At 37.3% G+C, this 16609-nt stretch overlaps 1 protein-coding gene across 1 annotated transcript; it reads left to right on the top strand.

Moving 5' to 3' along the window:
• Nucleotides 1–134: 134 nt before the first annotated feature.
• Nucleotides 135–15963, top strand: LOC107662810 (isthmin-1). The gene is made up of 6 exons (XM_016452924.1): nucleotides 135–1125; nucleotides 7234–7419; nucleotides 9830–10103; nucleotides 11993–12136; nucleotides 12296–12385; nucleotides 14635–15963. Exons 1-6 carry the CDS (start codon nucleotides 988–990, stop codon nucleotides 15150–15152), a joined length of 1350 nt encoding a protein of 449 aa, XP_016308410.1. The 5' UTR covers nucleotides 135–987; the 3' UTR covers nucleotides 15153–15963.
• The last annotated feature ends 646 nt before the right edge of the window (nucleotides 15964–16609 follow it).

Genomic DNA, 16609 nt, shown 5'->3' on the forward strand with positions numbered 1-16609 from the left:
AACACCAAAGGCTTCGTGGGCACGAGTCTGACTGTGTTTGTGCTGGACTAAAGATACAGAACGACAGAAGGGAACACACAGACGCGTGCGCGCACACACACTAGTATTGAGCTGTGGTGTGTGTTATTTGACAGCGCGCGTTTACGCAGAAGGTGAATGTGGATACTCTTGCGCAAGAGCAGCTCATACACCCTCCAGAGGACAGAGCTCAGATGAGTTAGTCACGAGGAGGAACTTTGGATCTTGATCACACTGAAGATGGGCTTAGAGTGAACTACACTTCATCCCTGAAGACACAGTGGCATTTGGAGAGGATGACAGCACTTTACGCAACGCATAGGAGCGTAACAGTGTACCCAAACCAGACGTTTTATAGGCCTATTAGACGTGAAGGACAGACCACGAGAATTTGAAGTGGATTGAACTGGGGAGACTTTATGTTTTGTGTTTTCAAACATAAGAATGCTGCAGGGTCTCAGAATTGTGTACTTGTGCCAGTGTACCTGATTTACCTGCGCACAAGTAAAAGTTTTTCCTCAATGAAAAAGTAAAACTTTATATATCAACATATAATCTACTTGCTTTTGCATTTTATACTAATGTTAAAAGAAAAGTAAATACCTCAATGGAATGGTACACAGCTTTGGAGATTGTGGAACTTACTTTTCTGTTTTTTAAAGGTAATTCAAGTTCTTTTTGGACATCAGTATTATACCACTTTTAAGAACAGGAGCTATAGATCCCTCGTTGATCTGGTCAGTTTTCAAACGTGGAGTGATTGGGCTTCTTTGAGATCATTTCTAGCCAGTTACTCTTTTTCCCGTGAGTATTGCTCTTCTGGACCCCGAGGTGGCTCCGCAGTGGTGTGGCGGCTCCTCGTCCGCGGCGGATCCGGAGATCGGAGTGTCTGCAGCGGCAGGAGGCGGCAGCGGAAGCCTGGCAGCGGCGGCGGTGGCGCAGGGTCCTAAGAGCGCGCGAGTGAAAAGGATGGTGCGGCTGGCGGCGGAGCTGCTGTTGCTGTTGGGACTCCTTCTTCTGACGTTACACATCACGGTGTTGCGGAGCAGCCCGCTGCAGCACGGAAATGACACTGTGAGCTCGGAGCAGGACTTGCGGTTGGCGGAGGTGAGTTGATTCCAACGCAATACGGGTGACTTTTATGAAAACACGTCCATATTTCTCTCCGAAATCAAAAGAAATGTTATTTTTGCACTAAGAAAGTTAAATCTAATTTTAAGACCATTAAGGTTTTTCACATTTATTTATTTACTTAATACCACACTGAAAAAAACTGTTTCATTCATCCAATGAAAAAAATTGAGGGTAATGATTCACATCTATATGTTTTAACTTGAGCCAATGAAAAATAAATAACTTGCTCTTAGGGCAAGTTATTTATTTTCCATTGGCTCAAGTTAAAAAATATACACGTGAATCATTACCCTCAATTTTTTTCATTGGATGAATGAAACATTTTTTTCAGTGCATAATGAGAATTTGTCGGGGAAATTTCAAGAAAAAGCCACAAGGCAAAACAAAACACTCAATAAATAAATATATAAATCTATTGTGTCGCCATTACGATAATATAGTTTCATTTGACAGATTAGTTTATGTGCCTTACAGTAAATAAATGAAAAACATGACATTCACCATCTCTGCATTGTATCGCTGGATAGATAGATAGATAGATATGATTAGAATATGCATATATATTGTGATGGTAAATCAACCATAACATCATTATTGGTAATGTTGCACAGATTCATGCATTGTTTTGTATCTAGTCAGGTTTTGACATAGCATAGTTCAAACTGAACTGGGGTTCAGCCAAGGTCAGCGATGGTCTCTTTCTCTCTAGTTGACTAGCTGCAGGCTATCGTTTATCACCACTGGTCCATCAGTGTCACTCAAGCATCCTGTTAATATGTTCTTGCTTCAAACTGTGCATTTGCCAATATTAAAAAAAGGGGAAGCCAAATATAGACCCTACGTGTTCAACATTGGTGCACAGCATGATTGTGGCCCATTAAAAAAGAGCAGGGTGACTTTCAGAGCTACAGAAAACATTCTCAGTTTAGATTGTGCTTTAGTGCCGTTAGCTGAGATTAGACCTGGCTTTAATGAGTCTGTGCAGATTTCAGCTAAAAGTGTTCTGCCATCTGTTTACGGTGCAAGTGCAGTGCTCCCAGAGACCAGACCAAAGGGGTCAAGAAGGGTTTGAGATCAACAGGGCTTTGTTGGGTGCATTAAAAACCCTGCGGCTGGCTTTTTGATGTATTTTTAGCATGACACCGAGATGCCTTTGTCAGTCTGCAAACATTGGCATAACACCATGATGAATGTGTGTTTATCCACTATGGTGGCTCTCTTGTAGAGGAATAGCAGCAGCAATGAGATTCAGCTGAACAGTTAAATGATGTTGTTGTTGTTGTTGTTTTTAATATTATTATGTAATTCTTCAACAGCTGTTTGACTGTTCAGAAGCTGAAATCCAAAGGTTTGTATTTCAACAGTTTGTTCATTGGTTTTACTACAGTCAGTGGCTGCTGCTAGTTAGCCCCGGAGGTCAAGTGTGTGGTTTTGTGTGGAGAGTCTTGGGACAGAACTCACTTTTCTGGGAACAAGTTTATGACAAACACGGCTGTTGGAAATATGTCTGGAATGTACACAGACTGTGTCAAACATAACCAGGTTTGAGGAGAGTTGGGGGCAGCAGTGAGGACTGGAGGCAGAAGAGTTTGGTGATAACCAATTAAGCCTCACTGGCAGCTTCTGATCTTGAAGAACATTAAATGCACAGATGGTCTTGGGACAGAACTCACTTTTCTGGGAACACGTTTATGACAAACACGGCTTTTGGAAATATGTCTGGAATGTACACAGACTGTGTCAAACATAACCAGGTTTGAGGAGAGTTGGGGGCAGCAGTGAGGACTGGAGGCAGAAGAGTTTGGTGATAACCAATTAAGCCTCACTGGCAGCTTCTGATCTTGAAGAACATTAAATGCACAGATGCAGTAAGAGCACCACCAGCACTAGCAAATCTGTAAACATTCCCTTTGGCCACAGCCTGAAAGGAAAGTAACAATTATTAAAAATAATTTTTAATGATTTAATCTATAGGATTCACAGTGTCATAGGCAAGAATGAAATATTTGGATTAAGAAAAAATAAATAAATAAATAATTACCAGAAATTAAATATATTGTATAATACATTTAATATTAATACATTAACACTATGATATGATTTTTTTTGCAGTGCATTCATATTGAGGGAAACACGTCCTAATTAGTAGTCCTAATATTCACTGATCAGAGCAGGGTTTTCAATGACAAATTTTTTATAAGATACAAACTTGAAAATTGGGTTAAATAATTGTCCAGACTACAAGAAGGTGTGTATTTCCTCGCAGATAAAGTCAGAAAAACAAATATTTTACTACTTCATATAGGTGTCGCATTGAAAAGCCTTTTGCACTTTGTGTTTAGCCTTCGTTTCCTGTCCAGTCTCCTGGGAAGACCCCCTGAGAGGCTCCTAATTGAAATGCTGTCATGCTCCTTAAGCAAAGGGAATGAAGAGGAAGCAGGGGGTGGAAGTAGTCAGAAATGTGACGGGGGCATCTGTATGTCACCCTTGTGTCTGTATTCCTAGTTAGAAACCCATGCTGTTTGAAGAATGGTGTGTAATGTCTTTGTAGGTTTTTGTAGGAACTGTAAAATGTTGTTCATGGTATCTTAGGCCCATTTACACCTGATATAAAAAATGAATCTCCAGCAATCTGATTATATATATATATATATATTTTTTTTTATTTTTTCAGTTGGTCGGTAGTCTTATTTAAAGCCGCACACAACTGGCAAAGTTCAAAAGCCTTATTTTAACAGGTTGATTAATTGACAGAGTAGGTGTTTTTTTCTGATATCTTGGTGACTTCTTGTTTCTTTGTTTCTTATATATGTCTGTTAGCCATCAAAACATGACAATATTACATAAATGACACTGACTTTCTTAGAACCAGCCCTTAATCCATTACATCATGCTATTAAACACCTAAGAGTATATTGTTCATTATTTAACACTCACATGCCCATGTTGTTTTGGCAAGTTTAGTTAAATGAACCAGTCATTGGTTCATTGGTTTAGTTAAATGAACCAGTTTGGAAAGCTATTCACTGATGGTTTTTTTTTTTACCTGAGCAACTTTTTGTTAGTAGTCTATAACTACTTTTTCAAAAGGGTGGCTTTACAATAGTTAAACCACTTTAAAATCAAGTAGCTTGGTAAACAACAGTTTCAAAGTAGGTTCCCCAAAACTGTTGGACGATGTTTGTTCCCTTTTCCTGAAGCGAAATGCATTCTACACTATACTACTGCTGTACACAGCACTCAGGCAGCCAAATAAAATGGCTCGAGTGAAAAGGAGAGAGAGACAAAAGATTGATGGTGCCCTTTGATCTTATTGTCTAGCTCAGTATGCATGATTACAAGCTACTTATAGCTGTCCAATTGTGGAGTAATTGCCCCCTCTGTGTGTATGTGACAGCAAACACATGCCTTGGCAGTCTAAAGGGAAAACAATTACAAACCTCTTTGACAGGGAAAAACTTATTTTTTTGTCAGCCAGTGAGGCGCACAACAATTTTGCAATATGGGCTCCGCTCTATATCTATTACCAGAGTAGAAGAGTAGAAGTAGAAGAGTGCAGGACTGCAGCCAGAACTCGAAGACAGAAACAAGGCTTTTTTAACATTTTTTACTTCATAAAACAGACAGGAGTTTTCTTTTCAGACTCTGTTGAGACAAGTGGCTGCACAGATGAAACATAACAGAGGTCATGGGGTCAACATTATCTGTGGTTACTGCATTTATGTGGCCAACTGTAAATAGTTCACCTAACAATTAAAATTCTGCCATGATTTACTGTTATTTTGCAATATGGGCTCTGCTCTATATCTATTACCAGAGTAGAAGAGTAGAAGTAGAAGAGTGCAGGACTGCAGCCAGAATTCGAAGACAGAAACAAGGCTTTTTTAACATTTTTTACTTCATAAAACAGACAGGAGTTTTGTTTTCAGACTCTGTTGAGACAAGTGGCTGCACAGATGAAACATAACAGAGGTCATGGGGTCAACATTATCTGTGGTTACTGCATTTATGTGGCCAACTGTAAATAGTTCACCTAACAATTAAAATTCTGCCATGATTTACTGTTATTTTTTACTGTATATACGTTGTTGTTTTTTTCAGGAAGGACACATTAAATTGATCCAAAGTGACCATTTATAAATTCTAAACATTTATAATGTTACAAAAGATTCAAATAAATGCGGTTGAACTTTCTATTAATTCCTGAAAATCCTGAAGAAAAAACTGCATCATGGTTTCCACAAAAATATTAAGCAGCACAACCATTTTCAATATGGATAAAAATAAGAAATATTTCTTAAGCATCATTAGAATGATTTCTGAAGGATCATGTGACACTGAAGACTGGAGTAATGACTGCTGAAAATATAAAAACAATATAATATACAATAAATACAAAATATAAATTTAAAATACAAGACGATATAAAAATATCGTAATAATTGCGTTATATTGCATATTTTTGTTTAAATAAATGCAGCCTGAGTGAGCATAAGAAACTTCTTTCAAAAACAAATAATCTTACTGACTACTGACTTACTGACCTACTGACCGTTTTTTAACGATAGTGTATATTTTTATACTACGAGAGTAATAACCAAAAAAGACGCATAAAAATATCATGACAGTAATACTTGCTATCCAAAAGCCTTCTGAAGCAATACTCTAGCTGAACTGACCAAAATAAAATTCACAATTTAAAAAAAGGATTTGGAACGGCATTAAAGATAGGAAATAATATTAAAAATAATGATTACAATAAATAATTATTTTTTTTTAAATCCCTTTAAGTGACCTGGACAGGCTTTTGTTGAATTGTCCCTCTGTAGGCTTTAAATGGTGGGCTATTATCATGGTGCTCTCTCAAGAAAGTCTCTGGTGTGTGTGTTTATATTATGGGGTGATAAGGCACAATCTAGCACCTGTGGGTAATTAGGTCATTTGAGATGAGATTGAGTGAGTGAAGCTGCTAATGTCTCTAATCTCTCTCAGTGTAAACAAACAGTTCTGAGCTGAGCTGGATGAAACCAGTATTGTTTCCCTTGATCTCTGTCTGTAAGGTCTCTTTTGTGAACATATGGCTGGTTAAAGGCGTGTTAAAGATGTCTAGGTTGCAATCGCACCTTTCAGGTGGAAAGAAAACGAAGCTGGTGTTTGGGTAGCAATATTTGAAGCGTTTCTGATCATTGTCGAAAAGTTTATATCATAAAGTCCTTGATTTTCCTGTTGATTAACTTCCTGAACAGATTCGATGAACAAACCCTCCTAAAAAACAAAACAAAACATTGTAGCTGGTTTGTTACTGGTACAAGGTTGTCTACCAGCACTAACCAGGGGTGCATTTCCCAGAAGCAACTATGGTCGTAAACTCTGTCATTACCAATAGAGTCCAGTGGAACTTGCGACCATAGTTAGCCAATGATGCTTTTTGGGAAACGCACCCAAGGTTGGCCACGACGGTCAAAACCCAGCTCAATTTTTTCAAACATCTAGAGCAACTAACGATCATAGATGATTAGCTTGAGCTAGCTTGGGAACACCATTCCATTCTAATGCGCTCCTTCTGTCCGTGAAATCTGATTGAGACTTGCATGAATTGGGCCTTAGCCACTTTTAACCACCCTCATCCATATTTAGTATATGTCGGGATGGTGCTTTTTTCTTGCTGGAAAGTTACACAGTGTAAATATACTTCTACACTGAGTCTGACATCAATTGTAGAATGTCCCCTGAGGTCAGGGTGGAAACAAGCTGATAATTGAGATTAATTTTTGAATCTGTGACAACAAAGAGTCAAGAATTATATACAGAGGGATGATTCACACTCAACAGCTTCCTTTGATATTTAAAAAGTCTTTGATTATCTGTGAGCCAGCTGGTGGGTCACACAAAAACTGGGTCACAGGTTTGTTCTGATACAGCAGTGAAAAACTATATGCTAAATAAAAACAATAAAATTGCATATATAGTTAGCATGATAAAAATAAATAGTCTTTTAAAAGGGAAAACAGATTTCTGAAATGCTGAAGCAAAAACCAATTGATCTAATTGTTCTACGGTTTCTGTTATTGTTTTATGCAGAATAATGTCAATGCGGGTGACAGGCAGTCCCGGGTGCCTCATATTCCAGCGTCTCAGCCCTGGGTTCAGAGTCACGGGACAGGGGGCAGCCTGCAGAGAGATGGACCAGGAGCTTTTCTGCTGGACCTGCAGAACTTCCCTGATCTTTCCAAAGCTGATATAAATGGGCAAAACCCCAACATTCAGGTAGGAAGATGCTCAGAATCCATGTGTTTTCCTTAGATTTACCAAATCACTTGCAATGTTCATTAGTGTCACATATAATATAATATTTAGTATTCACGTATAATAAGGTTTTTCTCAGCACGTAATAAACACATTGCGTAGTCTTTGTATATTTTATATGTCTTGGTTTAAAAAAATAAAATAAAAAAAGACAGTAATAACAGTAATATTGTGGAATATTGCAATTTAAAATAACATTACTCAATTTTCATATATTTTAAAATCTAATTTATTTCTGTGATGCAAAGCTGGGACCAGTCTTCAGTGTCACATGATCCTTCAGAAATTATTCTAATATGCTGATTTGCTCAAGAAACATTTCTTATTATTATCAATTTTGAAAACATTTGTTGCACCATATTTTTATGTAAACTGTGATTCGCTGCCATTCAAAGGTATTTTTTTAAGTATTTAATACTTTTATTCAGCAAAGACACATTAAATGAATCAAAAGTGACAGTAAAGACATTTAAATGCTGTTCTTTTGTTCTTTCTATTAATCAAATAATTATTGTTTTCAACATTGATAACAATAAAAACCATTATTAATAAATGAGCACCTATAGTAATTGATCAAATTTGAATTTTTCCTACCCCACTGGCAAATAATTTTTAAGCACAAATCTAACAAAATAACTATTTGCCAATGAGGTAAGAAATAAACTTAGAATTGGGTCAATTAAATATACATAAAATTTAAGAAAACAAAATAATGCAAGATACTTGCAATATACTGTATATTCTCAAATTATTTTACACATTTTTATCTAGGTTTTAAGCATGTTTAGATTTTTGTATTAGACAAGTCAAAAAAGAATTGTTAAGAATTTTTTTTTTTGCTGTGCACAAACACAAAGACTTTTAAAGGAGACATGGCTGACCAAGCACATAAAGTAAAATCTCAGCAAACAGAAAGTGGCAGAAAGCCCTGATGCACTTCAGCACTTCTTTTCAAGAAAAGAGCCTTTTGGTCCCCCCGCTTTCTCTCTCTCTCTCTCTCTTCACACACACACACACACACACACCCACACACACACACACTGTGTGTGTGTGTGAGGCTTGGGGGGGGGGTCGGGGGGGGGTATCTTTGATCCAAAGCATCATCTGGCTTTCATGGTCTTAAGGAGGCTGAGAGGCCCTTTGAACTTGATGTTTAGGTGGAGAGAGCGAGAGAAAGAGAGGCTACAGAGGGGAAGCCCACTTGCCCCAATCTGGGAGGCACATGTGTTACTGGTGGGGTGGGGGTGTCACTGCAGAATGGCAGCCTCTCAGAGCGAGTCACGGAGCATGACCATAACCTAAGCCAACGTCCATCTGGACCTCCACAAGATCACACTACCCCTTACTGTTTGATGTTCCACAAAAACCCTCTCTCAGAACAACAAACACCCTTGATCTGTATGATTATTCTCAACATGTGCAAGTAAACAAATTAGATTTGCAATAAAAGGGACCGATGCAGACTGCAGTGTTTGATTTAGTTTTATAGCACAGCATGAAATTACTGTTTTGAAATGTTTCTTACAAAAGGAAATTGTAGGAGGTATGATAGTATCAAATGGTACTACCATAATACTACTAAAAGATTAAAATAAATGAATACATAAATAAAGTAATTGTATATACAGTGTATATAAATAAAATCACAATTAAATATAATAAATATATAATTTATATAATAGATATTTTTGAAATACATTTCTATTTAAAATAGTTTTAATTTATATTAACATAGTTTATGTATACACTTGAACAGTAGTGTGTATGAATTAATACATTTATTTAAATCAAAATTATATGTTTATATAATTATATTTATTTCAAAATATTTAATATATTTTTAAATAGCATGTGAAATATCACACATATCAAAAATACATTAAAATCAGTTTAAATATGTTTGCAATTTCAAATATATTTCTCTGTTTTAATCTATTTAAAATTTTAATTTATTCCTATGATGTCAAAGCTGAATTTTCAGCATCATTACTCCAGAAATCATTCTGATATACTGGAAACACTTCCTATTATTACCAATGTTGAAAACAGTTGTGCTGCTTAATATTTTTGTGGAAACAGTGATTCTTTTTTTTTTCTTCAGGATTCTTTTATGAATAGAAAGTTCTAAAGAACAGCATATATTTGAAATATAAATCTTTTGAAACATTATTAATGTCTTTACTGTCACTTTTGATCAATTTAATTTGTCCTTGATGAATAAAAGTATTCATTTTAATTTAGGATTATTTAAGTAAGCATGAACATGTAATTCATATTATATATTTGAGGTATTAAATCCCTGCAATAATAATAATAAGTGATATTTTCCTCATTAAACACGTCTAATGATGGTATCCTTTAAAATCTTTAGGTTACCATAGAAGTGGTGGACAGCCTGGAAAGTTCGGAGCCAGAGAAGGGAATACGCAAAGAAAACAAGCTTGGCTGGGCGGCTCCTAACTGGAGGAACTGGTGGCAGCATTCGTCTTCCTCATCCTCATCTTCCACGTCCACCCCAAAGGGGCCCGACGAACAGAATTACCCCTACGAGAGCAACACAGAGGACAGTAACTTCCTCAAACCGCTCGGAGACTGGGAGCGAAGAGGGTCTGCTGGCACAGGAAGCAGATCCCAGACTGAATACGGTACGTTGCAGACGAGCTTGTGTATGTCTTAATGAAGGGCTCTGCAAAGCATAAATATGGCTCTGCCGTGAGGTGATGGAATCTGTAATTTGCTCGTCAGAAGATTTATACTGTCACTATACCAAGGACAGCGCTTCTTACGGAGTCTGTGATTGTAGATTGCTTCCTGTAAGAGACAGATTCCTGTGTGGCAGAAAACACTCCTAAACATCAAAGAATCCAGAGCATCTGTTCCTCCATCGTCTAATAGCTCTCTTTCTGTCTTTTTTGGTAAAGTGGAGTTAAATGAGTGAATGTGTGTTGCTGTCAGAGACTGCACTTCCTGTCAAACGCATTCTTACCCTGTCACCACTTGCCTAAACACTTTTGCTTGAGAGGAACTCTCTCTGATCAATGTGTTAAGGTAAGACCAATCCAAAGTTAAAAATTCTCCATATAAATGTTCCTCATGACTAAAACACAGTCTGTTGTGGCCGTAACTCATTCCTGAGGGTTTGCCATATCTGCTCTTGATTGGTTTATTCGTTTCCATTAGCGGTGTGTAGGGAACTGTGGCTCGTGTGGGTTTCAGACATGTTGTTGCCTGTGAGTTGGCCCGCACCCGACTGTGACCATGCAGTTTAACTGTGCTGAAAGCAATGTTGTCTTTTTAAGACCGAAGGTCTTTGTTTTTCTCTCATCAGGGGATATAGATTGTGGTTGCTTGGTTGGTTTGTGTGTATATACACTACCAGAAAAGTTTGGAATTATGTAATGACCAAAAGAAATGTTAAACAAATCAAAACTTCCTTATAATTTAGCTTTTTCAAAGTAGCCACCCTTGGTTTTTCTGCTTTTCTTTCATTATCTGATGAAAGAAAAAGAAAGAAAGAAAGAAAGAAAGAAAGAAAGAAAGAAAGAAAGAAAGAAAGAAAGAAAGAAAGAAAAGTTTAAAAAGAAATAAATTATATATTTTTAAAAGAAACATAAATAAACAAACATTATTATTATTATTATTGTTAAATTGGTGTTGTAGATACATGTAGATATAAGGAATTTCTTTACAAAACTGACATTAACATAATAATAAATTTCTTAGCCACGATTTAAATATTTTAGAGTTTAATCTGTTTTATTATTAGATTAATAATCATCATCATCATCATCATGATCATGAATAATCATGAATAATAAATAATAAAAAATAATGTTAAACAAATAAATTGTTATTAAAGGGGTCATATGATGCTGCTAAAAAGAACAGTATTTTGTGCATTTGGTGTAATGAAATGTGTTTATGCGGTTTAAGGTTAAAAAAACACATTATTTGAAAACGCATCATATGACCCCTTTAAAATTTCAGCTTTGATTTACTTAGTTTAATTTAGAAATTATCTTTAATTTCTAAACAGGAAATCTATAAATTTACATTGGTTTCAAGCTAATTCAACAAGAGCAGATGTCTTTTCGTCTGACAGACCAGCTTTAAATTCCCATTGTAAGGATATAAAACTGTATTAAAGGTCATAAAATTATGGGAATGTCAGAAAAAGGCGTTCTAGAATTTCTAGAATACTCCACCTCAATACATCGGCAACTGTTTTGTTTTCCCCCTCATCACTGAATCAGAAATGTAAGTACAGTACTTTTATGTTGTTTAAAAAGTAGTTGGAAATGGGCTTGGCTCATTCATTCACCCACTCCCATGTGTATGAGCCAATTAGAGAGGTATGCTAATGGTATAGGCCAGCAGACAGAGTTTGAGTGCCTCAGGTATTTGAAACATATGGCCTGAATTAGATCTACGCAGTGGGACAGGAGTACAACATAACCTGTGCTTGAGATCAGTTCATAACACTCAAGTGCCAGTGAATATGTGAAATTTAATATATATATTGCCTCTACTATAGACTACATAGACGGGGATGGTGACTGGAGTGGTTGGTCGCCATGCAGCGTATCCTGCGGAAACGGCAACCAGAAGCGGACCAGATCATGCGGCTATGCCTGCACAGCCACAGAGTCACGGACATGTGACATGCCCAGCTGCCCAGGTAAAAAAGCCTTTCCTTGAACCATCCTTTGGAAGATATACAAGCAAACTTCTGTTCCCAGATTACCAAGTGGCATATGCACCAAATGCATATGCATATGCAGCAAAAAGTCCATCTTAGAAATGAAAGGCACTGAATAAACCACTTTATTATGTACAGGGATTGAAGATGCTTTCAAAACAGCGGCGACAGAAGTCAGTCTTCTCGCTGGCACTGAAGAGTTCAATGCAACAGAGCTCTTTGGAGTTGGTAAGTTTTTTGTAACTTAACACCACCTAGGTAACTGGTCACTAAAAAGCAAGCAAACCAAGTTCCTAACTCTATATTGTGCCAAATTCAGGCAGAGAGAAAGGAATAGGAATTAGCTTTCTAATATACCAATTAAAACCTACTAGCTTACTATCCTAAATGTAGGAAAACCTATAGTTAATAATATTTCTTGAATTGGTAAATGCTGCTTACGTACCACAACACTGCTACTGCATCCACAGTTCCACTATTGTAGTCTGGCTCCTGAACAAATGAGTCAATTTTTTCAGTGATTCAAAACCAAACAGCACAACTCGTGTAATTCATTCATGAATCTGACCTCACTAGTTGTACTGTATGGTTTTGATTCACTAAAAAAAACAACTCATAAGGTAGGTTCATTCATGAATAGGAACAATTGTATGTGCTGTTTTAAGTCAATCAAAACCATAAAGCATGATTAATGTGTTCCAATTCCCGATCAAATGACTCTTAAAGTGCCCCTATTATGCCATTTTTAAGGTTCCTAGTATTGTTTTGGGAGTCTCCTACAACAGGTTTACATGCATGTAAGTCAAAAAACACTTTCGTTTTCTCATAATATAAATTTCAGTTCACCGCATTTATCAATGATTCGTAAACTATTCGCACGAAGCAGTTCTAAGATTCAGTCTCTCTAAACCCCTCCTTTCCGTGAGCCAACTCTGCTCTAATTGGTCAGATGGCACAGTCCTTTGTTTTGGACTACCGCGTAGAGCGCTTGTCAGAAATGAAACGCCCATTGCCATAAATGAATGACAGTTCCAGAGAGAAAGTATAGAGAGAAAAGATGGTATTGATTTTACCTTACAAATTCGAGCCTGAGTGTGATGATGAAACGTCTAGTTGATCAACCTGACACTGATTCGCAGGCACGGCTGGAGCAGTTTGTGGTGGTTATAAGACGAGATTGCAGTGTCATTGTTGTAATTTATGTAGGTGAACATGTGGGGACTGTATCAGAATGCCAAGCGAAGGTGAAACCTCTGGACTGAACTGCTGTGGTATCGTTGAAAAAAATGAATGCCAGCCACTGATTCTTTGCAGCCTCATCATTCGGAAGTGAAAATAAAAAAAATTTACTTTCACATCGTAGGACAAAGCGTCTTCTCGACATGATGTTAACCACATGGAAATGCTATACTGTTTTGAAGTTGTTTGCGGCTGGCCAACGTAGAACATAGGCGGGCATTATGAAAATGTGTTACCCAGTGAATTACAGCCCTTACGTAATTGGGATTAGAATTCCTGATGACTCGTTTAGGTGATTCAGAGTCGATTTATTTGTATTTTTTTGAGACAATAACATTATTTACCGTGCACTGTTGGCTTCACAACTTTGCAGATAGCTTACATTCACATACAGCTACATTACACATGCATGAAAGGCAATATTCAAAATGGCATTATAGGGGCACTTTAAGCACAAAACATACTTCGTTTTTGTATGCATACGCTAGCGGTTTGAGGTGTACTCGAATGCAGGCAGTCGACACATGCACTCTAGAGAGCTTCAACTTTGTCTTTGTACTCTTTTAAACTGAAGTTGCTGCTATCTTATAATCCTTGTCAATGCGGCCGTCCATCAGTGCAGTCTCCGCTATTTTGTTGTTGCTGTTGTTCCGTTTCTTTGCTTTAGTTTTCTACTGTGAAACAACGGCCCAGGCCAGTTCTGCCACCTTGTGGAACAACTGATTAGTGCAAAACCACGTCAATACGCATGTGTGACCTGCTCGTACTTTACAAAAATAAAAAAATGGATGGTGCGCGTACAGTATGCGCGTACTATTCTGGTGATGAAATAAGCTTCATGCGCATTGTAGGCGGACCCTCGCATACGCGTAAAAAACCAAAGTATACTTTGGCCTTTATGAACAAGTTCTTTTTAGTAAATCAAACACATACAAATGGCAACTTAATGTATGTTATGTTGAATTTAAGAAGACTAAAATCTTTAATTTATAAAAATGAATCAAATGTATACAATTTTGTTTAGTATTTTATTTAATATTCAGTCAATTACTGTAGTTTTTCAAAATATTTCTTCAACAGTACTAAGCAAATAATCATCGGAACTATTACGGAATTAAAATTCCTTTCATACCTAGCCATCGACAGTAGATTTTAGAGACATGAAAAGTGTTAGTCACACATTTAAACATTACTTTAAATATGTGATTCTGATTGAGATGTTGGTTACTCCTCCTCAGATACAGACAGTTGTGAACGTTGGATGAACTGCAAGAGCGAGTTCCTCAAGAAATACATGAGCAAAGTGGCCAACGACCTACCCAGTTGCCCCTGCTTTTACCCAACAGAGGTGGCCTACAGCACCGCAGACGTCCACGACGCCACCACAAGGCGCAACTTCCGCTGGAAGGATGCCAGCGGACCAAAGGAGAAGCTGGAGATCTACAAACCCACTGCTCGCTATTGCATCCGCTCCATGCTAACGCTGGAATCCACCACACTGGCGGCCCAGCACTGCTGCTATGACGACAGCATGAAGCTCATCACACGAGGCAAAGGGGCCGGAACGCCCAACCTCATCAGCACAGAGTTCTCCGCTGACCTGCACTATAAAGTGGACATCCTTCCATGGATCATCTGCAAGGGTGACTGGAGCCGCTACAACCAGGCTCGACCTCCTAATAACGGACAGAAATGTGCAGAGAACCCTCAGGATGAGGACTACTACAAACAGTTTGAGGAGGCCAGAGAGTTTTGAGCTTAGATGATGCTATGAACCTTCTAAAACAGAAGCAGAACTCATTTTGAAAACTGGCTGTGTGATTAAACAGGACTTGCTATGAGAAACAGACGGAACAGCCAACAACAAGCACAGAAGATCTTCATATGGTTTCCCTCAGAACCTCTGGTTGGTCTTTTCAGAATGTTTTCATGGAAAGTATAATACCAAGTAACTCATCGTGGTTCTCTTTGTATTGTTTATCTATATTACTTGGGATATCAGATTTTTTTATAAGGAGTAAATGGGAAAAAAACTAAAGGGAAGTCATATCAGGAATCACCCCACCAATGATCAGCTGACTGACAGCTGTGTCTTTGCATGCTTGTATTATGCCCAACATGCAGTGGGAAGCCCTCTCCTCAGGATTCTTGGACAGATTCAAGGATATCGGATACAATATTCAGGTTCCTGTGTAAACATGCATATATTTGTCTAGTTGGATGAACAGAGTTCCTATATAATGTCCTGTTGTATTACTTTTCCTTTTTTGCTAAAAACAAAACAGTCCTGCATAATCCTTGCAAAATATTTATTGAGTCATAGTTATGTGTCGATGGTAGGGGTTTGTGCATATAGATGTATGGACACATTTTGAGTGCTAAATAAATAGTCTATGTCACATTAAACATCAAATGTCACTGACTCTCAATGTGTTAAATTTGCAGGAGATGATTCCATAGGAACTGCAGAGGTTGAAGGGTCTTTCACCTTCTATATGACAGTCAAATAAGATCCGTCCTCAGATATTAAACACTTTAAGCCATTCCACAAGACTCCTATTAGCTCTATCCAGAAACAGGAAACGGAGATCAAATTCTTTTTTGCAAGCTGGCTCATATTCTCAAATTCCTCAGTAATTTTTTTGACTATGATCAAGCAATCACATGAAACCTGAGAACATCCCTTCAGATGTTTGTATCGATGTTTTCACTGTTTTCTGCTGGACCAATCCTAGGTCAACATTTGACCTGTGCAGTGACATAATGCCAAACATGTAGATATAAAACTTTTTTATTAAATAGATTTACAAAAAATAAAATATACAAAAAATATAAAATGTGTAAAATATAAAAAATGTATATAAAATGTAAAAACAAAAAAAAACACTAATTTAAATGATATGGATATAATATCCATAAAATCCTAAACACATTTATGAATAAAGAAACCATGCATCTGATGCATCTGACTGGTTTGTAGTTTTCAACACATTCATACTGATGCTTTCAAAATTCTCAAGTAATTTTTGCTAATCCAACAATACCTCAATTATGTTAGTCTGCTAGATGACATTATCTTGGTTAAACATTATCTAGACCACCAAATTCACAGAGTGACTACTACGTCCCTGCATTTGGTGCCTGGCAGGTATGGCTGAATTTTAATGCATGCTCACAGTAAGTCAAATGAATGTACATAACAGCCCTAACAGG

Source organism: Sinocyclocheilus anshuiensis, unplaced genomic scaffold (assembly GCF_001515605.1).
Source record: "Sinocyclocheilus anshuiensis isolate Anshui unplaced genomic scaffold, SAMN03320099.WGS_v1.1 scaffold1164, whole genome shotgun sequence".
In the NCBI taxonomy this organism is placed as follows: Eukaryota; Metazoa; Chordata; class Actinopteri; order Cypriniformes; family Cyprinidae; genus Sinocyclocheilus; species Sinocyclocheilus anshuiensis.

What these genes read in the sequence shown, in the direction of transcription:
- LOC107662810 (XM_016452924.1), top strand. Translation starts at nt 988, where the DNA reads ATGGTGCGGCTGGCGGCGGAGCTGCTGTTGCTGTTGGGACTCCTTCTT. An exon ending in AGGACTTGCGGTTGGCGGAG is followed by an intron (nt 1,126 to 7,233) that starts GTGAGTTGATTC and finishes TGTTTTATGCAG; the next exon opens with AATAATGTCAATGCGGGTGA. An exon ending in GGCAAAACCCCAACATTCAG is followed by an intron (nt 7,420 to 9,829) that starts GTAGGAAGATGC and finishes TAAAATCTTTAG; the next exon opens with GTTACCATAGAAGTGGTGGA.